Raw genomic sequence first — 26,450 nt, 5'->3', positions numbered from 1 at the left:
CCAATAACCAGATGATGTAAACACATGATCTCTATCGTTGCCACAGAACTCTGCACTGCTAAAGAAATATCTGCTGCTCCTTCACATCAATAAATCATAAATCATAAATCATAACCCCTCTAGGTCGGAGGCAGTGTTACGATCACTGTGAACTCAGAGGAACAGAGAGCGAGCACACTTTGTTCTCTGGAAATATGTCCCTGCCACGTCCCTGATCTTTGACTGGTGCTTTAATGATGTTTTGCTGCTTAGAGAGAAGTGTATTTAAATAGAGTTTACACAGGACGTCTCGTTGAAGCAGTCGTTCTCAGGTGATAAAAGTCCGTCCCCATATGATTAACGTCTCCTGAGCGACTTCCCGGTGAACAGACGTGACCGCCGGCTTGTGATCACGAGATCTCAACTGATGTGAATGTTTAGAGGCTGATGTCAAATCCAATAGAAGGGAGTGAGAAATGTTCCACTACAATACATCAGCTGGTTTATATTTAAAAAGACAGTCAAGGATTCCAATGATGTTGTTATCAAACCCTTATGAGGTCATCTGAAAAATGAACTCGGCCTCCCCTCTCTGTTCATTATCCCGACTTCCTGTCATTCTTCACCACTCGTTAACTCACTTTCTCTCTTTCCATCGGTCATGTCATTAAAGACCCTGGAAGTTCTCATTATCATTATCCATTAGCTTCTGGAACACTTGAGACAATAAGGGCACGGTTCTTCTTCTTCTGTTGAATTCGGGCGTTTGCAGCAAACATCACGATCCAACAGAGATACTTGTGAATTTAAAAGGCTCATGCTATTAAAATGTAAATGTTTTTTATGACACAGTCAGTATAACTTAGATATGAGGATTATACCCTGTTAGAGAGCCTTATAAATCCTACACACTGCCCCTTCAAGAAGATGCTGCTATATCTTATTCTCAGGTCTAATTTGAGGTTTGCTGTGTATGTAGGAGCTTGAACCCGTGTCTGACATTTTTCTTCAGGCCTTCATTTGACACGTTTCATGCAAGTCGTCACAAACAAAACCAGTGGAAATAAAAACCTTGTCCAGACAGACGTGTGCGACTGGACGTCAACAGGAAGGTGACTGAGGTGATCCCTTTTCAGTTTGGGGACTTTTTGAGGGAGATTACATTACTGAACAATTTACTCTGAATGAAAGGAATCCATATAACCACACACACACACACACACACACACACAAACACAAACACACACTCGCACCCACACACACACACACACACACGTTTGTACTATCCTTGTATCATCATGTTGATCTGCAGCAGTAAAAACAAGTCTTAAAGAAACAGCATTGATCATTTATAAAAATGTTTCTCACATTTTCACAGAAGTGATATCTCCAGTTTTCTGTGAGCGATCAGTCCATCAACTAAATATTTTTTACTGTCACACATGACAAAAAGAAAACCAGAGAAGAAACTCAAACCAGAAAATATTTGGAATCTAGTCTGAAAGATGAACGAGAACTTCAGTTACTCATCACAATATTTGTAGATGAATTTGTCTTCTGGCTTAAAATGGCAGAATATTAGTTTTTACGTTACAAAACTATGAAACACTGTCATCCAAGATGTTTGGACTTTCAATTCTTTCAGTTTCATGTTCATATGACAAATTGTTCAGTCTGTGAAGGAAACGGGACGCGGCCCCTGATTGGAGACACACTCAGGATCTAATCCACCATTAACGTCACCAGTGCTGATACAAAGGACTTTGAGGCTTTGACACTTTGAGATGAGAAAGACAAAGTGTTTTCTCTCCGTCACTTTTTTCTTCAACAGCTCTTCAAGATCGAACTCATATCTCCAACGTGTCAGCTCTCCAGGAACCAACAAACACTTCTTTGTTAAAGCCCGAGGGTAAAAGCTTTTTCTAATCACACTGACTTGTTGTGCAAATTCGGGTGTTCCAAGAATTTTGTCAGTTATTGGACTGTAATAAAAAACATGAAGATACCACATAGAATCATCAGGGTTTCAGCTGACTAGGTTTTTCCCAGTAATGTTTCTGAGCATGTTTCCTTTAATAATGTGAAGATAAAGATACAGATAAGATTTCTGTATTTTGTAATTTTTTTGTCTACACGTTAATGTCTGATTTATTATTGTGTTCTCTATTAATCGCCTAATGTTAGTCAACTCCAGTCAAGTCAGTTTTCTTTACAAATTAGGTTTATTTAGTTAGAAACAATGACAATAGAACCAAATGCAGAAACACAACGTCCCAGAAGATGAAATGATGATCAACATGAACAGAATCAGGCGAATTCAAAGCCAGATGAACTAGAATCATCTGTCCTGTGGCTGTTTTCCTAAGTTTTGGGCCTAAATACATTTTTTACATTATACATTTTTCACATTCTTCTGAGGTCACTGTGACCTATGATCTTTGACCTTTGACCAATGACATCTAATCAATACATCTTTGACTTCAAGGGACAACTGGTCAAAATTTGAAGAAAATACTTAAACCACTTAATAAACCTTTAAATACTTATACTACCTAAATACAAAAAAACGTTTCCACATGAGGAAAATCATGTAAAAGTTTTTTCCAATATATTAAACATAGTGAGACACAAAAAACTCAGATCTCTAAAGTTTCAGCTTTCCAGGGAACCAACGATTGTTTCTTACACCTTGAGGGCAAATCATATTTCATCTGATTCGTCTTATTGTGCAAACTCAATTAATGGACAAATGTGGAACTGAAAGAAAAACATTCTGACATGTGAGAATTTAACCCTAAGCCGTAAAAATACTTCACAGTGTTGTTGCTGTGTGAAGTCGCCTCAGGGATGTCACAGATGAAACGCGAGGAAGCAATAGATCTCTCTGTGTTTTAGCTGTTAACTGTTAACTGTTAGCATGATGACATTTCAAACTGAGATGTGTTCAACGCATTTGGGAAATTAGTTGGAAAACAACTCAAACAAAACAACTAGAAGCGGATAAAAAACATCCAAATCAAATCCTTTTACTATATTTATCTATATGACGACGACACAGCCACGACACACACACTGCAAATTAACAACCATGGTAAACACAAGGCTGGAAATAGTCGGGACAGCTGCACGTTAATAGTTTCTTCACAGTTAATAATGAGTCTTTTCATCACTGTCCAACTCACATTTCTTCAGCCGAGCTTGACGAATGACTTCTGTGCGGCTTTGGCAGAATCGCACACAGCAGCTGTCACATCGACAAAGCTGAATGGATTTGAATAAATGTTTCTAACACACGTCTCAACAACGCAACAACACAACAACACAACAATTTCCTTTCTCCTCCTCTTGTGTCCTCGCACCACTTTTCCTGGCGAGTGAGAGGAGTGAGCTGTTGTTTCACATGATTTAAACTGGTGTCTTAACTTTTCTCTGTCTCTCTTCGCACCGCATCTTACTCACCTGGGATTGGGATGGATTTGATTGGCTGAGTGACATCACGTGAGATGATTGACAAGACATGCGATTGGTCTGTGGGTTTCCTTCAGCCTCTGGTCTAGTGAGTAAACGCTAGAGAACCTGCGTCGGCTGAAATACAAGCGCTCCTTGATTCTCAGGGATTTACCAGGTTTTAGCAAATCGTCCCGATATGATGGCGTCTGTGTCCGTACCTGGACTGAGGCCCCGCCCACTACTCAGCCTTTAAAATGATCGAAATAGAAATGAACCTAATCCACCACAGAGGAGGTTTGTGTACTTTGGACTCAGACTTTTAACAGCATCACAACTGTGCAAGTCGAGGAACTTAACTCTTGTACTTGAGATTAAACTGAAGGAATAGTGGGAAGATGGGTGTGATCCCATTCATTAGCGACACATGAACTCTCCTTCCTCTGTTGCTTCCTTCCTCATGTGCTTCCTTCCTTCCTTCCTCCCCCCCGAATCCCCTCCATCGCCTCTCCAAAAGCAGCAGCAGCAGAGTCGGGGTTCAATCTATTATTCAGCTGCTCTGCTGCACATAAACAGAGCATCAATAATGGAACCAGCAGCTAATTAATCATTTAATACAGCAGGAGCGTAATCTATGGACGGCTAAAGAGAAAATGCATTGTGTGTGTGTGTGTGTGTGTTTTTTTGTGTGTGTGTCCCTCCGTATGTATCCGTGTGTCCCTGTGTGTGTCTGTTAATGATGTTGTGAGGACCAGAATCAGCTATTCACATTGTGGGGATTCATACAGGAGTAACTGTTTGTTTTAGTGTGTCTGTGTGCGTGTGTGTGTGTGTGACAGGGGCTGTGATTCGTTTGTGTGGGAAGTGTTCACTTCCTGCTGCAGTTACATTCACATCAGCATCTTCTCTCCTCCATCTGCATGTGGATTTTTTTTTTAAATATCTATAGTTCAAGCCTTCTTCAACACAGCATGGTCTTCTTCAAGTCAATTATGTTCCCACTTAGAGTCAAATACACAATAAACACACACACACACACACACACACACACACACACACACACACATACACACACACTTATACAAGTTTTATTTAAAAGAATAAAAGTGATTTACACATTACAATCCGGTTCTTATTCCAGAACTGTGAATACAACTGTGATTTTGAAACTTAGAAGAATTAAAAAAAACTAAACAAATGTCTCTCCGAAAGCGAAGCCAAAATGTCTCGATCGCCCCCTGGTGGCTGGCTGCGGTATAGGGTGTAAACTCCTCTCCATGTCAACATCTGGGACACGGACCAAACTATGGGTTCTGTAATTTGAGCTAGTTTTTATCACACAAAGATTCAGCGGCAGAAACCTCACTGAGCGAGTTGAGCTCACAGATTTTTAAATCGTATTTTTCTCCAAAGTCATTTGATCCAAAATTAATGTAAAAATATCTCATCTAAGTTTCAGAGAAGATCAGTGTAGAGCTCAGATCATTTGGCTGCCGTTTGTACTCTTATTATACCAACTCATATTTGCTCTTCATATTTGACGGCTCTCTTCTTGTTCCACTGTTTGTTGTGGATGTTTCTAAGTCGCCCCAAACAATATAATGATGATTTTTCCCCCCCCCCATCTGGTCCGTGACCGTCTTGTTTCCTCTCAGGATTGCCGGGGTTGAAGTCAGGATGATTTTCGGGCTCTGGCTGGATCGATTGGCCCCCGGCTGCGTCTCCACAATACAGCCCAGTGTTGAGCCAGAGACAGCAGCTCTGTTATCAGGCTGGTCTCATGATCTGCAGGTGCAGCAGCTCAACCTCCACTGGATCAGGCTGCGTTCACAGCATCACATGGGCCTCAGATTTCATCTTTCATGTCTTCAGTCTCTATTTATTACTTTGGAACATTTGAGAAAAGACTGGATATCGTGTGACACATTCAGACGTGTTTAAAAAACAGTTTATTATATAAAGAGAAAGCACAAGGTCTGTCCTGATCGTCAGGTGGTTGCTTGATAAAGAACTAAAATAATGATTAATTACTAATGAGTTCAGTGTAAAGTCAAAAGGATGACCGATTGGTTAGTTTCCGGTTCGACTGCTCCAGTCATGTCTCATAAATATATCTATACAGTATATTATATGTTATATATATATATTCTCAGGAAGTGACATCAGTAGGCTTCCAGGTTTAATCCTTTATTTTCAGTTGCTGGAGTTAGGGAGTGTTTTCAAATTACTTTGGACGAAAAAAGCACAAGATGGTGGCACCGGGATCCCAGGATGTTTTGAGTGAAGACAGTATTCGTCAGGAGAGAAGATAGTTATTCTACAGTCAAGTTTACATTTCCTCTTCTGTTCAAATCTTCTGTATTTCAGCTGAAACTCCTGAACAACAGGACGTCTCAGAAAGGGCCTGTGGTAGAACAAGTCTTTATCAGGCCGAGGTGTTCTGAGCTTCCTCGTGATGAACGGCCTGTTTGCTGCTGCTGCTTCCAACACTCCCCATGTTTTAGGAAACACTGTGGTCCGAGCGCTGAGGCTGGGATCAAAATAAAAAGACCCTGTGAGAACAACTGTAGGAAGTCACATATTTGGCAGAGACAACAGCCGGTCTGTGATTCTGTGACGTTCATCCTCAGTGTCAGAGGAGACAAAGCAGCCTGTGTTGATGCTGCTGCAGCTGATCTCAGGTCAGTGTCTCACAGAGGTCTGCTGCCATCTCCTGGTTTAATTCAACGTACAGGAACCAGTGTCGGGGACAAGCTGCTTCTTGAAGGTCGGTTTCAGGTTTGGTTCTGGGGCAGTTTCGGCGTTTAGTTGTAATCTAGTCATAAAAAGATAAATGAAGGTAGTGTCTGCTCCTCAGATGAATCTCCACTCCAGCAGAGGGCGCTGTGACCTCACTGCAGAAACTCCTGTTCACAGCTCCACTCTAAGGCTGCAGGAATGTTGCCCTATAATCTTTCATCCGTATTTCAAATTTAGAGACTTGTGTGTCTGGAAATGAGAATAAACAAGATATATATAATTTCCTTGTGAAATTCCAGCTCCATAAACAAACAGGAACCGACAGAACGACCAAATCAGTGCAGCAATCATCCTCTGATTAAATATTTGTGACAGGTCAACAAAAGATTTCATAAAGATGTTGTCGTTATGCTTCTCAGAATATTGTGTAACCACACAACAGATAGAAACAGTAAGAAAGTTCAGTTAATGGTCGAGCACCTCCACTGATGGTGATGTCATAAACGTTTTATCTCATGACCTCATCGTTGTCCTCTGAGCTCATTGGTCTCAAACCTGCAGCCGAAGAATGCGCTGCAATGCATCATGGTCCTTGAGCACTGATATAAGATGACACACAGTGAAGACAGCGTGTGTCCATGTTGCGTAATCCAACACCTTCTGGCTTCTGTCTCAGCGCCAAAAATACCAGCAGGATCTGGACCTCCATCTGATACGTCCCCGAGTCTGCAACCGCACAATCCTGACGCACAAAAACAGTTGACAACATTCTACCCACTGATTTTATATCACACACAACATCCTCAACGCTGATTTTATATCAAACACAACAAGCACACAACATCTACACCACTGATTTTATATCAAACACACTATCCTCACCGCTGATTTTATATCACACACAACAAACACACAACATCTACACCACTGATTTTATATCAAACACAGTATCCTCACCGCTGATTTTATATCACACACAACAAACACACAACATCTACACCACTGATTTTATATCAAACACAGTATCCTCACCACTGATTTTATATCACACACAACAAACGCACAACATCCTCACCGCTGATTTCACATCACACACAACAAACACACAACATCCTCACCGCTGATTTCATATCACGCACAACAAACACACAAAATCCTCACCGCTGATTTCATATCATGCACAACAAACAAACAATATCTACACCACTGATTTTATATCAAACACATTATCCTCACCACTGATTTTATATCACACAAACAAAACAAACACACAACATCCTCACTACTGATTCTTTGTCACACATAGAAGCATACAACTATGTCAGATTTTCCACAACAAAGAAAATCAAACTGTGAAAGAAGTTGTAACTTTACTTCTGACTTTTTGACACCGTTAAGATAAAAGCCAAGAAGTTGTTGCTCCACTGAATAACTTCGTTGATTTCAGTTTTTTCGGACCCACACTTGTTGTGTAGGATGTTGTTGACTCAGGCGTCATGTCACCGAGCAGCCGGGCGTCGGTGCAGTTCTGCACTGTTCTAATCAACCAGGGGGACCGCTGATCGGACTCAGTCTCAGAACCAGAGGAGATTTCGTCTGTGACATTTACAGATTTAATGTTTCACTCAAAGCTTCAACCAATCAGGGTCAAGAAGAGGTGATGACGACGGGACGCACGTGTCTCCTCTCCCTGATTTAAAATGTGGAAACTTACCAGATGAGACGTAAATTATCCTTCAATTTATTAACATAGGTTTATGTTAATGTATTCATTGCCAACGTGCATCTTGTCATTGACCTTTGACCTCTGACCTCTGACCTCTGGGGTACAGATGGAACCTGTGGGACAAGTCTTGTGTTATGCTGCTGATGAAGGATGAAAACCTTGAGAAATTGAACCTGGAATAAAAGCTTCTTTTTTTTTTTTTTTTTGGGAAATTTGTCATAATTTCATCTCTAAAACCAAAACCCCTCAGAGCCGGAGATGTGATCACAGGTGAAAAACGATGTCAGGCCGAACGGATCTCTGCCTCGGGGGAAGTGAAGGTTTATATAATGGACAATAATAATAAATATTCCAGTCATAAACCAACAGGTAATAACATCAACACTGTTCATATTCCTCTGCTGTGGGATGCTGTGGTGAAGGTGCTGTGTCGAGGTGACGGCTCCAGCAGAGTCACCAGCCCACGTCCTTCCTCTTCTTCCTCCTCTTCCTCCTCTTCGTCCTCCCAGCTGCTCAGTCACAGATGTTCTAAAGGTTCGTCTGCTGCCGTTATTTGAATCTCACGGTTTCTAATCAGACGTTTCCTTCACTCTCAGATTTAAAATAAGTTATTTGAGGTGTTAAAACGGGCGGACATGTAATGATTGACAGCTGAGACTGACCCCTCATTGGTCGAGCGTGCACCGACGATTGAATCTGTAATATTTGGCTTCATTTGTTTATTTACAGTTTATGATCTGAGCTGTCACTGGAACTTGGTTTATAGTGATAAGAAAATATAACTGGTCTGTCAGCAAGTCGAGATTAAAGAGGTTGTTATTGCAGAAATGAGGCATTTGTTGTATTCGGAAATAAATCAGTTAAGATTCTGTAGTTATACAAATCTAAATCAATTGTTTAAAATCTACCAACAAACAAAAATCTAAATTTTTCAGAAGTTTTTGTGTCTCAAATATAATTTACTATAAATGCATAATACAGTTAGTTATACATTATTTGGGTAGTACTTATTAAATCTTAAAAACAGGTGATGACAAACTTCCTTTTGAAGATGATTTAAAACAGTTTTTGTAAACTTGTATGAATTATTGTGTTGTTGCTCTGGATAATCAAAGTAGTACTTCACGTAATATATGCAATAATGTTTAATTTGAGATTAAATACCATAAACATACCAATACAGTGATATAGACAACCTGTAAAATGTAATGTAACTAGGAGTATTTATTATATATCATATCTGACGGTGCTTTCAATACAAAGCTACTTCAGTCACTACTGTATTTACATTCAGAGATATGTTATAAATAAGTTTCTTTCCCCGTCAGTAGGTTTTACATATTCAAACATATTAACATGTTTATATATATATTGAAAACTCACAAACATTCATATGTACAGAGTATTAAATATTGTATTTACATTCAGCAGATCACATTGTTTGTTTCAGCTCAGAGTCCAGTTGAGATTCCCGAAGGCAGGAGAAGTATTGCTTTGTGTTTTATTGATGTTTTTCCAAACCAGGTCCCGGCTGCAGCCTCTTCCTCACCCGACCCTGCAGCCTCTTCCTCACTCGACCCTGCCTCCTCTTCCTCACTCGACCCTGCAGCCGGCACGGTGTCGCCCGCGGTGCGCTCTCCTCCATATTGCTTTCAATATTGCTGCTGTGTCTCAATTGGAAGCAGAACCCCGGGGGAGCGGTGCTGCAGTAACTGAGAGGCGCTGACAGAGTTTAATAAGGGCCGGGGATTAAACAGGAGGTTGAGTCTGTAGCCGAGCGAGGGTCAGAAAAGATCCTGAGGGCCCAGGTGGATGATTATAGGGGTGGCGATGGTCTGCGGCTGGTAGTAGGCACTGTCGATGTACAGGCCGCCTGCAGGAGACACAAGCAGTGGGGGGGGGATGTTAACAGCAGCACAAATCATCACCTGCTAGTTTAGAAGCTCCTGAAACGTCTAGTGGAGTCTCCCCGGATCGTGAAGGGTCGAGGGAAATAAGTAGATTCAGTGCAGCCCGGCAAGTTTATCGATCACACTGCGGCTCTGCTACGTTATTTCTCTCTGGGATCGTCAACAAGTTCCCATCCAGAAACAAAGGATCCGCAGGTTGCACACAAAAAACAATCACAAGTTTACAGCTGATCAATAATCAGATTTTCTCCAAACTTCATTTCAGACTCGTGGTTTTAGAACTCCTGGAAGATCGATAATGAAAGTTTGGAGCAGGTTTACCTTTAAAGACGTTTTAGCTTTGACGGTGACATCGACTTCACCGGAGAGATTGTTACCTGTTCTCACTCCTGTCTGTTTGAGATCTCACACAAACTACCAACATGTGGATAAGAAAAAACTTGGTGGAAGGATGAGACGTGGACTGAAAGAGAACTTGTTGTATTTGACGCTGAAAACCAAACCTCTGTGGTTGATGTAATGATGAAAGTTCTCTACATCAGTTTACAATTTGAACAGAGTTTTTATAAGCGACTCATTTTATAAAAGGTTTGTGACACAAGTTCATTTAATAACTTAAGATGAATAATCTGCAAAAGCGTCTTTGAAAAGAAGCTTTTTTTCTGCAGCAAAAAGTCTTAACCCACAAAAAAAACATAAATCATGACGACTCAGCCCGTTCACAAAAATATTCATTTATTTTAAAAGAATATTATCTACAAACCGGTCAAAGTAAGAACCTCCCTGAAAAGAGAGTTTTTATAATAACTCAACACAAAATGGCTCAAACTGAAGAGAAAGTGTAAACATCAAATATCCAAACTGAAAGAAAACGTGTGTCGGTGCATCAGAGGGACGTGAACCTGTTTCTCTCAAGAAAACACAAGGTTCACATCCACCAGTTAAACTTCTCTGATCCATCCCATGTTTATTCATCTGTGGCTGTTTCTTACATTGGATATTCATGAATGAAATATATCTACATTAGATATTTACTTATTTCTCTATTTAACCTGAAACAGTTTCTGTTTTATTGAGGTACAGAGACTAGGTCTGCAGCTGAAACTATGAGGTCTGAGTGTCTGCGAGGACGGCAACAACTTTATGGAAGATAACGCAAACAAGCAGAAAATTGTGCCACAAATGGTTCTGCACAAAGTTATACAAAGCAGCAATGGAGCAAAACACCAAGGTAGAGAATTTAATATCTTGTGATATTATGAGAACTGTAAAAAACATTTTCTGGTTCATTATGAAACTGTGGACGATTTAGAAGATGGTTATTGAGAAACACTGTTTGTTTGTTTGTTTGTTTGTTTGTTCGCAGGATAACACAAAATCTGAATTGATAATTCAGATATTAAACCATTGGTCGGTCAACAGAATTAGTTTGATTTTAATTTTGTTTAAATCGTCTGTTACAGGTTATTGTAGATAAATGATTATTTTACGTCATGTAGCAGAAGTTTTCCTGTGTTTAATACTTGACATGTTTATGAAGTAAACTGTTTTATCAGATGGTTTTAATGGTTTGATGATCTCAGAGCTGATTTATCAGAGCACAACTTTCTAATGAGCAGATTCAATGTAATGAAGCTGGAGCAGGAACTGGTGCTGATGGAGAAACTGGTCAGAAGTCTGGAAAAACAGTGATTTCCTGTGAGATGAGTCTTAATATGGGTAGAGGTGGGTGACGGGGTAAGATGGGGGGACTCTGATGACTGGGAGAACTACTGGGGACATTCTGGAGGGAAAACCTGAGGAGGAGCAAAGAAAAGAAAACAAATAATAATATTGGGATGATGTGATGAAGATTTAATGGATGTATCAGTTATTGATGAAGAGGATCTCACCGTAGGCAGGGAGGGGCCCTGCAGGGCTGTAACCGAAGGGAGCACCGAACCCTGTGAGCACAGAAAATGCACAACTTCACTGATATATATACACAGTTAATCATTCGATTATCAATTGATTAATTATTATTTAACTGAGAACAGGAATCTGCGATGTTAAATCAGCGGCCAGTTTATTAGGTACACGTAGCTGAACCACTGCAGCCGAACTTGACTTGAACCTGATCATCGTAAATCACGATGTTTACGATGATCAGGTTTTGTCTTCTTGATGAGGAAAAATCTGGCGTATAACCTGAATCCGCTCGATTGTTTGACCTTGTTTCCTGACGAGACGTCTCTCAGGTGCTCTGGTGTGTGTCGCTCACCTGGGGGGATGTAGCCGTGGGTGGGGGGGGTGCTGATGTAGGGAGCTCGGGGGATGACGGGGAGGCGGTGAGGTCTGGCAGCGAGGGCCGGGAGGGTCAGCACCGAGGCCATCGGCCGCTTTGGCTGCAAACACACACAGAGACACACACACAGAACACACACACACACACACACACACACACACACACACACACACACACACACACACACACACAGAGTTGACGCTGGGTTACTTCCGGCTGCAGGAGAGCTGCTGCTGTCAGCCTCGTCCTGGCCGATCACTCACCGGAGGATTGGGCCGTCTCTTCTTGCTACTGGTGGAGCTGGAGCCGGAGAACAGGCTCTTCAGGGCGGCTAGCGCTGCGCCCGCCTTGGCTACTTTCTTATTGGGACCTGTTCCCCGAAAAACCTGCTTGTCCACTTCCACCTGTCGCACACGACACAAAGACAGGCAAGCTCAGGAAGTTAAATGTGGTTTCAGAAACTGCTGAGATTTGCTAGAATGATGGGACTTGAGGAAGATGTGAGGTAATAATCTTTTTACATTTTGCTTCATTCCTCAGAGAATAATTCCTGAATCTCGATGAAAGAACCCAGACATGTTGAGAGAACTAATATCTGAGTGCATGTTGGATCAGCTTGACTGAATTGAAAGAGAATTGAGCTCGACTGAGACATTCTAGTTGTTTTTGTTTGTCAGTAGAAATAACGGTTTTCACACAGTTTCGAAAGTCGGTGAGTTCCCAGCGTGGGGGCGTGTTCTCGTACCTCTATGATGAAGCGCTTGTCGTAGCTGCTGCCGCTCTCTGAGATCAGCTCGTACTTGAGGCCGCGGCGTTTCTCGTTCAGCTCCATCACCGGGTTCTTACCTCCGGCCGTCAGAATCGGACCTGGAGCTCTGGACTGGAGACGGACAGAGAATCAGGCCGGACGTCCTGCTCCAATGAATCAACCACGTTATATTATGTATGATGAAACTGTAACTGAAGAACCTGATGTGTAAATGTGACTCTTAGCACAAAAGTTCTTAAAACTTTGAACTCTGCAGTAGAAAAGTTGTTGTTGATCTCACTGTGATGTCATTTCCTGGATAATCTCCAAATGCTTCATATCTTCTAAATCTAGGACCTCTGATTAAAGGTTCATATATCTTAATAAACAATAAAAGCACTGATATTATTATATGGCTTTCTGCTGCCAATTTATTTAATGTTTTAACTGTTATGGTTTTTTATTTAAGGTTGATTTAAACAGGAAGATTCTAAAACATTTCCAGTGAGGATATTTGAGCAGAGAGTTAAATATTCAAATGATAACACTGACTATAACAGGACGAGAAATAGATATTTATGATTTGTTATCGAGCTCAATGATGTTACTGTGATTAGTGAAGGATCTCATCACTGAGCATCAATCAAAGAGTGAGAGTTAACAATCCCAGTGTTTTCTCTGTGTGTGTGTGTGTGTGTGTGTGTGTGTGTGTGTGTGTGTGTGTGTGTTCCCCACCTCCTGTGTGTCTGTGGAGGAGGTGATGGAGGTGGAGCTGGAGCTGCTGGACATCCTGTCGTTCTTCCCTTCACCATCTGACTTCTCGTCGGCACTCAGCGAGTCCACGTCTGTGTCGCCGGGCAGAACGAAGCCCAGAGCCTGCAGCGCCTGAGGAGTGAGTCACAGGTTCACATCCATCATCTCTGACTGTTCATGAGCAAGGCATTACAACCAGTGAGCTGCTGTGAAGGGGACATCAGCTGGATGAGCTGGACGTGTGAATAAACGTGTGTGAAAAACATTCGAACTGACTGAGGTCAACAAAACGATTTTCTGTTTTTACATCTCATGAGCAGAGCTCGGATGTTATTCAACGATTCTCATACATCATCCCTCAAACCATTATTTTCTTAATCGGTTAATCTTCCGATTTTTTGCTTTGTTTATTATCTGTGATGAATTGTTTGGTCAGAGTTTGCTGGAGCTCAGTAGTGGCCACTTCAAACACCTGAGCTTTGGAAAAAACAGATATTCAGTTAACTGTGAATCCTAAAAACTGGGTAGAGTATTCTTTTTAATTTCATTTAATACAGATCATGACAGGTCATAAAGTGAAGCTGAACTCTAGATCAGTTTTAAAGACTTAGAGGTTATTAAAAGTGGGATGAATCCACACAACACAAGGAAAGATTTAGTAAACAGGATTATTTTTAACTGCTGAACTCATTTCTATGATATTCCCTGGACTTGTGCAGAGAATATAAACCACAAGCTGTTAATTGGGCTATGAGTTAATCCTGCAGCTCTGAGCGCCATCTGCAGGTCAAATAAAATCCACTCAAACAAGAGTTTTCAGCCTCTGTCTGCAGCCGCTGTGTGAAACTGTAAATGTTCCTACATCATCTTAGTTTGCTACGATTCTAACGTTTGTTTTTCCCAGAGAAACACTCCAAACTGTAAACACCTTGAGGGCGACTTGGAGCTTGGCGGTTCTCTTGGAGTTCCCCGTGGCCTGGTAGGTGGTTCCCTGGATCTCCACGGACATGGTGAAGACCGGAGCGTGGACCGGGCCGGACTGGGACAGCAGGCGGTACTGGAGACTCGGGTGGATCTGGTTCAGACGCATCAGGGCGTTCATGGGGTGGTTCGGGTCAGTCATCCTCCAGTCCAGCACTAAAGGAGCAGAGACATAGGTGTGAAGACTGAACCTCTAATAACAGACATTAAGGTTTTCTGGTCGTCCCTCCAGTCAACCAGATAATTGAAGAACACCTTGAGGGAGTTTCTCTGAATTTGGTACAAAAAACAATTAGTATTAGATGGTTGAAGATCAAAGGTCAATGCCACTGTGAACCTAAAAATGTCTTTGACCTCGAGAGAATCATTTCAAATTTGGCAAAGGAGTTTCACTGGAGCCGTTTTCAGACGTGAACTCCGAAGCATGTCAACAGAATTGTGTCTTTTCACACATAAACGACACAGGCTCTTTAGCAGCTAAGTGGAAAACATGTGTGTTTTAAACCTGACACATGTTCCCTGAGCTCCGTGCACAGACTTCACTCATGAATCCAGGAGCGGGAAGTGTCAGCCGCCCTCTGATTGGCTCTGTCACGGTTGATAAGCAGCTGAGGGGACGCAGCCGACAGCGACCTCACACTCAGCGTCTGAGACACTTCACACTGAGGAGAGCTGAGGAGCTGAGGACCTGAGGAGCTCTCCGCTGCCCCGGAGCCTCTGAGCAATAGTATCTCACAGATGAGTTGGAAGTGAAACCGTGACACTCTGTGACATCGATTACAACAGAAGCTCGGACCGTCTCCAGCTGCAGCTTTGTGGCAATTGAGTTTTGAAGCTGCAGAAGATTTGTTCATGTTCCTGAGTCTGAAAAACACTTTGGAATAACAATCAGACTAAATGAAATCAGACCAGAGACCTGATTCCTCCTCCAAGGACAAACAATCCTTAATGTGTTTACTTCCCTGTCTGAGAAACTGAGCAAAATGTTTGTAATGTGAAACAAGTGATGTCTAAATCCTGGGTTTATTCCCTGGTTCAGGTTTCATCCCTCAACAGATTCACCGTGATCAGTTTTTTTTTAACTTTTCGATGCTTTCCCGGAGATTTGATGCAGTTTGAGTGAATTTAAGTTTAAATCTGACTCAGCATTAAACGTGAGAACTCAAGAGTATTTAGTCTCAGAAACAGAATGAAAAGATATTTGAACTCTTTCACCTCCTTTTAGAAAACCTGAGGAAAACAGTGGAAATGCTCAAATAAATATTCACGTATTCAAACAGGTGTCACTTCACATCGGGAAACACGAAGCAGCTGAGGAGACGCTGAGGGAGAAGAATGTGATGGACAGGTGCCAGGAGGAGGAGAGGGGGAGTGTGCAATATGTGTGTGCGTGGTGTGTGTACGTGGTGTGTGTACATGGTGTGTGTACATGTGAGGGTTTGTGCGGCGGGAGGCAGTGAGATAATTAATCCCTCTCTATCTCGGCCTCCTGTCACCTCCTTTGAACTACAGGCAGATGAGAGTCGTCTCGGTGAGAGTCGATTTAATTACTGTGACACCGACAGACACCGGGGGGGGGGGGCTGCAGCCATCAGTGAGGGGAAAGTTGGGTTCGAACCTGTGTCCGACCAAAGCAATGCAGACCAATAAGAAGCTGGAGATGGAACTGACCACAGGAGCAGAGACTGATTCCTGATGAACTTCCTCTGCTCCTCCTCTCCCCCTTCAACCTGACAACCTTAAAGCGTTTTAACTTTGAAACCTGCTTCATGCAGTTGGTTTCACGGTGATCGACGGAGCTGGTGACACAGGACACCTCCCTGGTTTCTTGACGGGATCTCATGAAGGCTTCAGGGTCTGAGGGTTTTCTCTCCTCCGACACAGACCGAAGTGAAAACACGACAAACAGCGGGTTGTCTGTTCTTTAACCTGACGCGTCGTTTTGATTCTGCTCGAATCAGCGCGTCAAAGAAAAGCTCTGCCTCACTGCTCATGCTTTCAGCTCCATCGACTCCACCTCTTACACAAACCCTGAGAGCCGACTGTCCAGAGCACACACAGACACACACAGACACACACACACACCCCCCATGTGCTGTGGCGGGTTCCACAAATATACAACTGAAAGCTCAGTGTGTATATGAGTTTTTTATGTCAAATGTAGAAGTTCTCACTCGAGTTGTGTCGTTGAATATATCGTCCAGAAAAGTGTTTTTGCAGAACGTTGTGATGTCACAGCGAGGTTGACCTTTGGAGGGATTTTACCACAGAGGGCAGCGAGGTGAGCGCTCACTCTGCCGCTACTTCTGAGGACCGAAATGTCAACTTGAAGAAGCTCATTAGACTCAATGGTCTTGAATCGGTAGAGATCAAAGGTTGATTAAAAGACAGTTGGGTCAGTTACAGGTTTTGTGTCACTTACAGGTTTCTAGCCGACACTTTTAAATCCACTGGATCTTGATTTTAACTGTGATCTGCTCCAAATTACAGTCGTTGATATCAGATCCCTCAATATCTACTAATCAGAGAAATCTCTGTCTGTGTGTATGTGGCTCACATATCTCGAGAAGCGTTCATCTGATCAGCTTCATACTTGTCATGTGTGTTGTTGAGGGCCTGAGGAAGTGCAGAGTCGAATTTGGTGTAATTTGGACACGTGAGCAAACAGACGGACACTGCTTAAACGGAATTGGCTTTTCTCTTGGCCCATGTTCCATTCCCCTACCAAGTTTTATGGAAATCTGTTCAGTAGTTTTTGCGTAATCCAGCTGACAAACAGACAAACAAACCAACTGATTCTTGTGTGTGCACTTCCCTCCTCTCGCCCTCGACACAGCAGATTTCATTATTTGTTTCCTGAAGGTGAAGCAGGAGGATTGAGATCGACGAGTAAAATCACCTTTCATCCGTTTGATGAAGTCTCTGTCGTCCGACCCGACTTCCTCCCGGAGCCTCTTCTGACAACCGCCTGCGGAGCCCAAACACACACAGAGCGATCAGAGGTGACATCAAACATAACACAACACGCACAGACCACGAGAGAGAGGGCACACAAACGACACACGTCCTCATTATCACTGTTACTGCAGGTCACACAACACAGGAGTGAAGAGGTGAATAACAGAGGGATACAAACAAAACAAAAGGCACATAGTGGACGCACAAACACACAAATGATGAAAACACAAACACACACCTTCAAACAGTCTTGGGGAGGGTTTGCTCGCAGGGAGAGGATCCATATTCAAGACCTTGTAAAGCTGTCCGAAGGCGAGGAGGCGTAACGCATGCTGTAACACACACACACACACACAGACACACACACACACACACACACACACAGAATAAGGACACATCACTGGATTGGTAAAGCAACAGAACCCTGAGAGCAGAGAAATAAACGGGCTGCTTCGATTCCATTTATTCTCCGATCAATACGTTTTAATTATCCTGGAGGCTCGTGTGAGTCGCCACATGTTTGTGTAAACCTGCGTTGTCTGTCGGGACAAACATTGTGCATTATAGAGGGGGTGAAGGGGGGGGGGGGGTTGGAGGGGAGTAAACACTGGGCACAGATGAAGGAGGGAGAGGAAAAAAGAAAGAAAAATATAAGCTTTCCATTTCAGGCACGTTTCATCCTACTCCAGAGACCGAAGCAGGAGGCAGAGACGGAGAGAGAGAGAGAGAGAGAGAGAGAGAGAGAGAGAGAGAGAGAGAGAGAGAGAGAGAGAGGAAAAGATAGATTTGATGATGTCTTCTTCTATTCCTCAGCGCTGAGCCCACATCTTCCGCCCGGGGGGCTTTGTTGTGCAGCAGCAGCAGCAGCAGTTGTGGTGTCGGGGTTGTTGTGGGTGTGAGTGAGGGAAAGTGTTCCCACGCTTATTATGAGGCTAATTACGCTGCTAGTTCATCAAGGCTCCGCAGCACCGAGGGGCTGCTTGTCCAGGGTCAGCGTCCGGCCGCTCAGCTATTTATAGAGCAGACGTGAGCTTTAAATACCCCCCCCACCCCCCACACCTCCTTCAATCAGTATAGAGGAAACGCTAATCGTCAGAATTCCAGGAAGATACGCTGACTTTGGGGGGGAGGTGGGGGGGGAAGTGCCCCCTGGTGAGATGTTTCAAGGTCTCCCATGTCGCACGGCTGAGTTTCTCTTTCTGGGCCTGACTAATGATCAGGGATCAGTTAGCTCCTGGTGTTTTAGGGCAGGAGAACAGGAAGGGGACTTTTTATAAAGCTCTGAGCTGGAGATGTAAAGACGACTTCCAGAAAGCAGCTGTTCAAATGAAAGACCTCCCGTCGTGTTAGACAAAGTAAAAAAAAAGTCTACAAGTTTTTCTGAGAATAAATTTGAGTTTTCACAAATCGTTGTTAAAAACTTCCTGCAAAGCTCCAGGAGGTTCAGACCCTCGGAGTCGTCAGGATAACGTGGACACGAAAACGCCATCTCCCTTGACAGCTACTGTCAAATTGCCTTTGAGCAAAGCATTAAACCTGCGGCTGCCCCACTGAGAAAATAATTTTTTGGCAATAATAATCACTAGGTGCAGATCTGATCTGATGTAGAATCACGGTACAGTGTCAGAGCCCCTGCTGATAGAAGTGCTCACACAATAATAAACCGCTCAAAGCTAAAGAAGTGTGGTGTTGTCTCCGCAGCAGAGGTGCATGATGGGTAAAGGGAGCTGCTCTGCGGGTGGACTGACCTGTGCGCTGTGTGTGATGGCGTCCGCCTGCTGGGCGCTGAGGTCAGACAGGATGTCGGCAGGTCCCCGTTCACAGGGGTCATGAACTCCAGGTCCTCCTGTGGAGAAAAACCACATCAGTGTTTCCACAGCGAGGTTCCGACCCGAAGAGGAACGTACACCTCGGACTTCAGCTCGTTTTCCAACACAGCAGTGATTCACCTGCTGCTTCTCCACTGAGGGAAAACCCCTCAAGTCAATTTTAAAAATCCAGTCACATCACTGGAGGCTTAACGTTTCCCACATCAGGGATTAGACAGCGACAGAGGAAACACAAATCTGAGGACCTCTTTCTATTTATTAGATAAATATGAATTCTTCTACGTGGACGACCGTCGGATCAAATCTGTCTGTGGGATCTCAGGAGATAAACGTTTTGCAATCTACAGAATCGTCTGTGTTCCGTCACTGCAACGACTCCTTCTGAATATGAAATGTCCAAACTCGATGGAAATCCACACAAAGTTCACGTTGTGTTCTCACTGAATCCCTTTTGAAACCTGTTTCCAACTGTTGCTCCACTGATTGATCAAAACCATCAGATAAAGATTCCAAATATGTAATGAAATCAAAAGCCAACCCTCGGAGCCAATAACACTTCTTTCTGATGATTTAAATTTCACTTTCAAACTTTGTAATTTCATTTTGTCGCTGCCTGATATGAAAGCCATTCACTAAGGCCGACTCCTGCCACTGATGACACACACATATTTTCATTTCTGTCAGAATTACTTTCATCCTCTACAAGATTAAAAGTGTATTGAGCAGAGGGCGGAGCATCGGCTGGGTCCGTGAAAAACTTGATTCACGAATCATAATAACATAAAAACTGCTGGAATCATGAGTCTTGTTTCTACATCTCCTGCAGAGATAAAAACAATATTTATATTTGTCTTGTTGAGCTTTTTTTTTTACCTCATGAGAGCTCGTTGATAGATTTCTCTGATCGCTTTTATCAAACCTTTCACACCCATAATTGTTCCTGAAAATTATATTCATGTGTTTATCAATTTGTTTCCTTTAAGGCTTCAGATTCAGCAGCTAACCTGGTGAGTAAAGTTCTGATAATCAGCTTCTCCTCCTTCTACTGTCAGAGGTTTTCTGTAAGAACATCACGTTGGTCAGTCCCTGGGTTCTCACCCGACCACGGCTGCAGCCAGTGCAGAGCTGATTGACCTCAGTGGCGTCCAACAGAGAGCTGCCCCCCCCCCCCCCCCATCGAATACTCAAACTGGCCGACAGTCGAGGTCAGAGTTCAGCTCCCCTGCTGGAAGTGGCCCGAGTCTAACTGAGTCGTCTGAAAAGCTTAGATTTTCCCTGAATTGTTCCTTAAATTCATTTGAAAAGACTTGGAGACCTCTCTTAAGTCATATTGAGTCTCTGACAACTCTGCGTTATGGTGATGACTGAGCCCCCCCCTCCCCCCCATTTATTTTATTTTTAAAATAAATGGGGGGGGTGAATAAACAATTCACCCTTCCCCTTTAATTATTTATTTTATTTTATTTATTTATTTTTATATTTGGTTGTTTTTTCGTGTTTATGGGTTTGTTATGGGTGCTGGGGATGGGAATGTGGGAGGGATAAAAAGATGGGAAAAAATGTAAGATGGAAGTATTCCCTGTTATATTGCTGTATCTCGTGAAACTACTTCCAATAAACAAAAATATAAAAAAAAAAAAAAAAAAAAAACTGAGTCGTCTGAAAGAGAACTGCTCTGGTGTTCGTTCAGTCTTTGTCTCATCTGCTCAGACAGAGACAGAGACAGAGACAGAGGACTCTGTCCCCTCAGACTCATTCATAAAATCACCACTAACCATGTTTCTAACCACTTCAAAATGGTCTTCGCTTAAAACTCGTATTGACCTCAAGTCTTCCTATAAGTTCAGCCACCAATTCACCGTTCACACCAGTTTCCACCCTTTGATGGGTAGTGCAGGTTCAGGACCTCTAACCCGGGGGCTGAACAGTTGGAGCAGGGAGGTGTGGAGGCTGACGTGGAGGATCACAGACCTGGCAGGAGGATCCCTGAGGCGACGCACTCCATGACGCGACGCAGGGCCTCAGCTGGACCCAGCGGCCGGTTGCAGGTGGCCAAGGCCTTTTCACAGAGCAGCTCCAGAGGCTGGGGAGGACACACAGCGAGAAGACACTGGACAACTGGACACAGCGCAAAGTAAATCAGCTGAAGTCAGGAGCGGAGACTGAATGAGGAGGGAGGACAGGGCCGTGTGAGACTGTTGTGATTCTATGGACGTCCCTTACCCGTCCTTTGAGGGGCTGCCACGCTGGCAGTGTGTTGCACATGTCTCTGAGGATCCTCAAGATGATGACGCAGGACTTGAGGTCTGTGACACGCGCCTGGGGGGGTATACACACACACACACACACAGACACACACACAGACACACAGAAGTTACTGAGCAGCATTTTCACATGACAGCAGTCTGGTGTTTCCAGATCTCCAGCACCTGACGATGCATTTTCAAGATCCCCGAACTGTCAATATGCTTGAAAAACTGGATTTGGTGTTCGAACATCTCGGCCAATCGGTGAAGTTGTAGAAAATTAAGTCACAATGTCCTGTCTCCAGTTTGTCTCTTCATTAACAGCATAACACAATAAAATATGGATTGATTATGGAGCAGAACCAGGAATTCTTCACCCTGGAATGGTCCTTTTATATGTAAATACTTCATATCTACATCGGGAGCAGGTCCTCTCCATGGAGTTTAGTCACGTACAAGTTAAGGTTCAGTCAGAAAAAACAATTAGAAAACTTAATATTAATTTTTCTCGGCTTTTGTTCACAAATTTATTCAACACCACTTCTGTCAATGTTCATAAAGAGAGAAGAGCATTAAATTGGAAATTAGAAGAAGCAGTGATTGAAAGGAAAATGGAGACGATGACGATGATGAAGATGATGATGGTGACATTGACTTCAAAAACAAATATATGATGAAGATCACAGATACTGGTTATGAGATGAAATGAGGTATGGGGCTGAATCCAGGAGAGTGATGTCTGAATATAGAGTGAATCCTCACCTTCACTCTGCAGTGCAGCTCTTCACTCTGACACTACATTTAGCATTTGGCTCTCCTGCCCTGAGGGGAGCTGCTCACTGCCTCACCTGACCTTCACCCCCCCCCCCCCAATCCTCCCCCGCCCTCCCTCAGCAGCTGAACAACCCACTTCATGCAGCACGGCAGTTTGATGCCTGATGTGGTGAAGTGTCCGTCAGAGTTAAATCGCTGTGTCAGCTTCCTCCTCTACAGTTTCCAAGCTGTTCTAGCAAAACTCGTATTAAACACTGTCTTGTCTATGTCACATGATTCCTGAGGATCTGCAGATTATGTCCGTGGGGTTGATGCCGGACGATATGATTCAAAGGAAGGGCAACACTCGTTCTAACATCTTCATACTTTGCACGTCAGAGGGTGGAGATGGTTGACACGTGACTTCAGAGCAGAGTGGAGGACATATCCTCGTCTATACAGAAGGTGAAGAATTAAAGCACGAGAAACATTGGGCTGCTGGGATTTAACTTCCTTCTACACTAACTGGGGGCAGCAAGTGGCTCAGGGGGTAGAGCGGGTCTACCTCTAACCAGAAGGTCTGTGGCTCCATCACAGTCTGCTCAGCTCACCTGGAACCATTTGGCATGTCGGAGCAACGCCAGTGCTGCCCGGCACTGGTGCCTGTCCAGGACATCGTCCTCCTCCTCCTCCTCCTCGTCCTTGTGGATGTCTTGATCGCCCTTCTCTGGAGAGAGGGGACAGGGTGAGACAGGACAGAGTGTGAGTGTGACTTCGCTGACCTCACACACACACACACATACACACACACACACACACACAGGCAGCAGGGTTGAAAAGGGGGGGGGGGGGGCTGGAGTCTCACTCGTGATGCAGATCAGTGGCTGGAGATTAGTCTGTTATCGATTACAGTGCAGGAGGAGAAATGAGAGCATGGCGAGGACTCGGGTCAAAGGTCAGATTTACAACACATCCATTGATTCATCAGCTCAGGAAATTCTGAGTGCAGCGATTCAAAGATTTAAAGTTTGCACTGCAGGTTTTGTTGGGGGGGGTGGGGTGGGGGGGCATGCTAGTATTTTCCCTCTTGCGATGTCGATCAGCTGTTTATGTTTGACTGAAACAGTCGCTCCACAAACAGGTCCCTGTGGGGGGGGGGGGGGGGCCCTCCTGCCATGACTGGAGGCGGAGCCATGGGAGAATTACAGCAGAAGAAGAGTGACAGCATATGACAACAACAACAACAACAACATAAACATCTTGAGTGAGAACGCCACCCTGGAAAGAAAGTGAAGGCTGTTTGTTCTCGGGAGCAGCTAAGGGTGTGTGTGTGTGTGTGTGTGTGGGGGGGGGGGGGCAGACTGCAGACCACACTACAGAGCTCACCACGGACTGCAGGTTATCAATGATTTCCTCCAGGGAACAGAACACACACACTCCTGTGCGACTTGAAACATTATCTTTAGTCTTCAGCTTCTTGCCGAGCAGCAAATATTAGATCCTGATAAACGTCCCATCGTAGTGGAATCGCTGCCATCATGGTTCAGAGATCTCCTCCGATGAGCGATCGCCAGCAGAGATTTAAATCCTGGCTCTTTTTCTACCTCGCCGACAGAAACGCTGACACAGAGCTTTAAAAAAAGACAAGTGGAGCCTGTGATTCCAAATATCTGCAGGATTCCAAAACCCAATTGGTTGGTGTGTGTGTGACAGGTCATCAGCCGTGTGAGCGATGCTTGTGGAGCAGCAGTCTGTGGCTGAGGAGGCCCGAGTGGAAGCAGGATGAAGAGGAGGAGGAAGACGAAGGAGCAGATGAGAGACACAGGTGTCAGACCTCCAGGGGGGAACGAGGGCCTTCCTGCTCTGCCCCTGGGACTTCTGGGTAATGCACTGTACTGAGAGGAGCTCTGCAGCTAATGGGATGGTTTGTCATGAGTGGGAACTTCTTTGTATTTTAGGGGGGGGGCGGGTTAAGGTTTTGTTTGCTCAGTGAACCTGGAGACGGAAATAACAAATCAAATTGGGAATTGAAGTGAAACTTGACAAAATAGAACCATTCAACAACGTTTCTGTCCTAAAAATAGTTTGTGGGGAGAAACTGAAACATGTAGAAGTGGTCCTGTTTATATAAAGATGGACGACATGACTGAAGCCAACGCGTCTCGATCGCCCCCTGCTGGCTGGCTGCAGCATAGCTCATCGATGCAAGATGGCAGCGTTCATATGTTTTGGCTTCTGGGGAGCAGGAGGAAGTGGAGACATGTCGTCCGTTTATATTTAGAAATTAAATTCACAATTAAAGATTTCTAACAGTCTCGTTTACTTACTTTAAATTAACTATATTGTGTATTAAGCCGAGATTATACTTGATTGTGTCAGATATAATTAAAAGCTCATTTTATTCTATAATCATTGTGTGAGGCTGTATCGTGTAAAGAGACTTAACAATAACATTTACATCATCACACTTCATATTACTGATTTTATTCTAAAACAGACAAATAGGAAATTTGAGAAATTGAGTTTGTTTCAATTATATATATATATATGAAAGATATATTGGCATTGGCCACAAAATTCCACTTCAGTCTGGTTTTAAACATAATGGGTCTAATGATGCTGCCGGTCAAAACTAACTTAACTCAAAGTATTTGTATAAATGATAAATGTCAATTTCTCTGTTACATTAATTAACAGATTCATTATTTTAGCACTAAGTTACGTGACATTTTCTTCCCGTCTCGTAACTGATTCGTCCCCCGCTTTGACATTTGGTTTAATTTCCTCTTTAGCTTCCACTTAGTGGTGATTTTCCTTAATTTAAACACGTGCTTAATAAATCAGATCTGATTGATGGGAGTGGCGGGGCTGTGACAGGTTGTGATTGGACGGCTCCTCCTCCCTTAAACTCTGGGGCCAAAGACTCCACAGAAATAAAAGCCTTAAGGAGAGGAGTTAAAAAAGGATATGAATAATAAGTAACCCTCCAGGTCTTCAGATCTCAGTGTCGTGGGTTCTCGTCCCTTCTCGTGTCTCCAGAGGCAGAACATGAAGGAGCCTGAGCTCACGACCACAAACACAACACAACGATAAATTCTCCTCCACATCGTCAGCTTCGGGGGAATGTGATTAGTGACCAGTACATCAGGTAAATTCAATTAACACCATTTTTATTACATGAAATTATGGGATGTCATTTCTGAGCCAATAAAACTTGATGGGGCGAGAGGGGCCCGCCCCAGTGATTAAAGCAGAGAGGCACAGATGTGGCCCGGGGCTGCTGGGTAATGTAGTCGTTTAGTTTTTTTAGTCTGTGTGGTTGGTCAGACTGGGACCAGAATTTCATGGCGACCCAGAGTGACATTCAGTAGACAGAGGGGAGGGGGGGGGGGGGTTAGGCTGCAGTACAGGTCACAAACCCCACCTCCTCCATGTTAGTGGATGGCAGATGGACCTTGAAAGAGTGCTGAGTCTGCAGCTAAATTAAAACTAAGGCTCCACTTAGAGAATCTCTGACATCTCATAATTCAAATCTTCGACTTTCAGGGTGAGTTCCTGCAAACTGAATATTTACACTTCTCTGTTCTGGTGATAAAGAGTTAGAAGAAATGAAAGCTCTAATACGAGATTCATTAAATCAGTTTGATTTACCAATTTGAAAAGATGTTTAAAATATCCTCTTAACTTAAACATACATCCTTAACAAAGGGATTACTTCAAGGAACCTGTCAGGTTTACTCTAAAGCTTCATTCTGATACTTGTCTTTTTACTTTTCAAATGAAAGAACCTCATCAGGACTTCCGCTCTGCTCTTGATGTTGAACCGGAGGGGAAATGGTTGTCAGCCTCTCTCCTGTCTGAGAGAAGAATCCATTTTTCTACTTATTGTGCTTGACTCAATCTTTCCTGCTGGGAGCGGGCGGCACAACGAGACTCGCCGTTTCATAATGGCAGCCTCACTTCTGACTCGCCTTCCATTCTTTTTCCATTTCAATCCCATTTGTTGGAGATAACCGAAGCATCACTGATGGCAAACCTCAGCTCTTGATCTGCAGACGCCCGACAGAGCCCAGAGTTAAGTTTCCCATCAATTAGTG

The 26,450-nt window shown here is 43.5% G+C and overlaps 1 protein-coding gene across 2 annotated transcripts in view; it reads right to left on the bottom strand.

Moving 5' to 3' along the window:
* Positions 1-9,042: 9,042 nt before the first annotated feature.
* Positions 9,043-26,450, bottom strand: part of LOC133936418 (spermatid perinuclear RNA-binding protein-like) — a 41,405-nt gene continuing 23,997 nt past the window's right edge. The window contains exons 7-19 of one of the 2 annotated variants that reach the window (XM_062381323.1): positions 22,965-23,080; positions 21,578-21,673; positions 21,326-21,437; positions 19,274-19,371; positions 17,764-17,857; positions 17,467-17,535; positions 14,515-14,723; positions 13,569-13,718; positions 12,831-12,965; positions 12,349-12,489; positions 12,062-12,185; positions 11,694-11,744; positions 9,043-9,764 (exon numbers count right to left, since the gene is read on the bottom strand). In XM_062381323.1, the coding sequence (XP_062237307.1) occupies positions 9,676-9,764; positions 11,694-11,744; positions 12,062-12,185; positions 12,349-12,489; positions 12,831-12,965; positions 13,569-13,718; positions 14,515-14,723; positions 17,467-17,535; positions 17,764-17,857; positions 19,274-19,371; positions 21,326-21,437; positions 21,578-21,673; positions 22,965-23,080 (1,484 nt within the window). In that variant the 3' untranslated portion in view covers positions 9,043-9,675. Of the gene's footprint in view, positions 9,765-10,527; positions 11,598-11,693; positions 11,745-12,061; positions 12,186-12,348; positions 12,490-12,830; positions 12,966-13,568; positions 13,719-14,514; positions 14,724-17,466; positions 17,536-17,763; positions 17,858-19,273; positions 19,372-21,325; positions 21,438-21,577; positions 21,674-22,964; positions 23,081-26,450 lie in introns of those variants that run through there. The other variant, XM_062381324.1, reaches the window with a different exon arrangement.

Source organism: Platichthys flesus, chromosome 3 (assembly GCF_949316205.1).
Source record: "Platichthys flesus chromosome 3, fPlaFle2.1, whole genome shotgun sequence".
Taxonomy (NCBI): domain Eukaryota; kingdom Metazoa; phylum Chordata; class Actinopteri; order Pleuronectiformes; family Pleuronectidae; genus Platichthys; species Platichthys flesus.
This window is presented reverse-complemented; position numbering and strand designations above follow the sequence as displayed.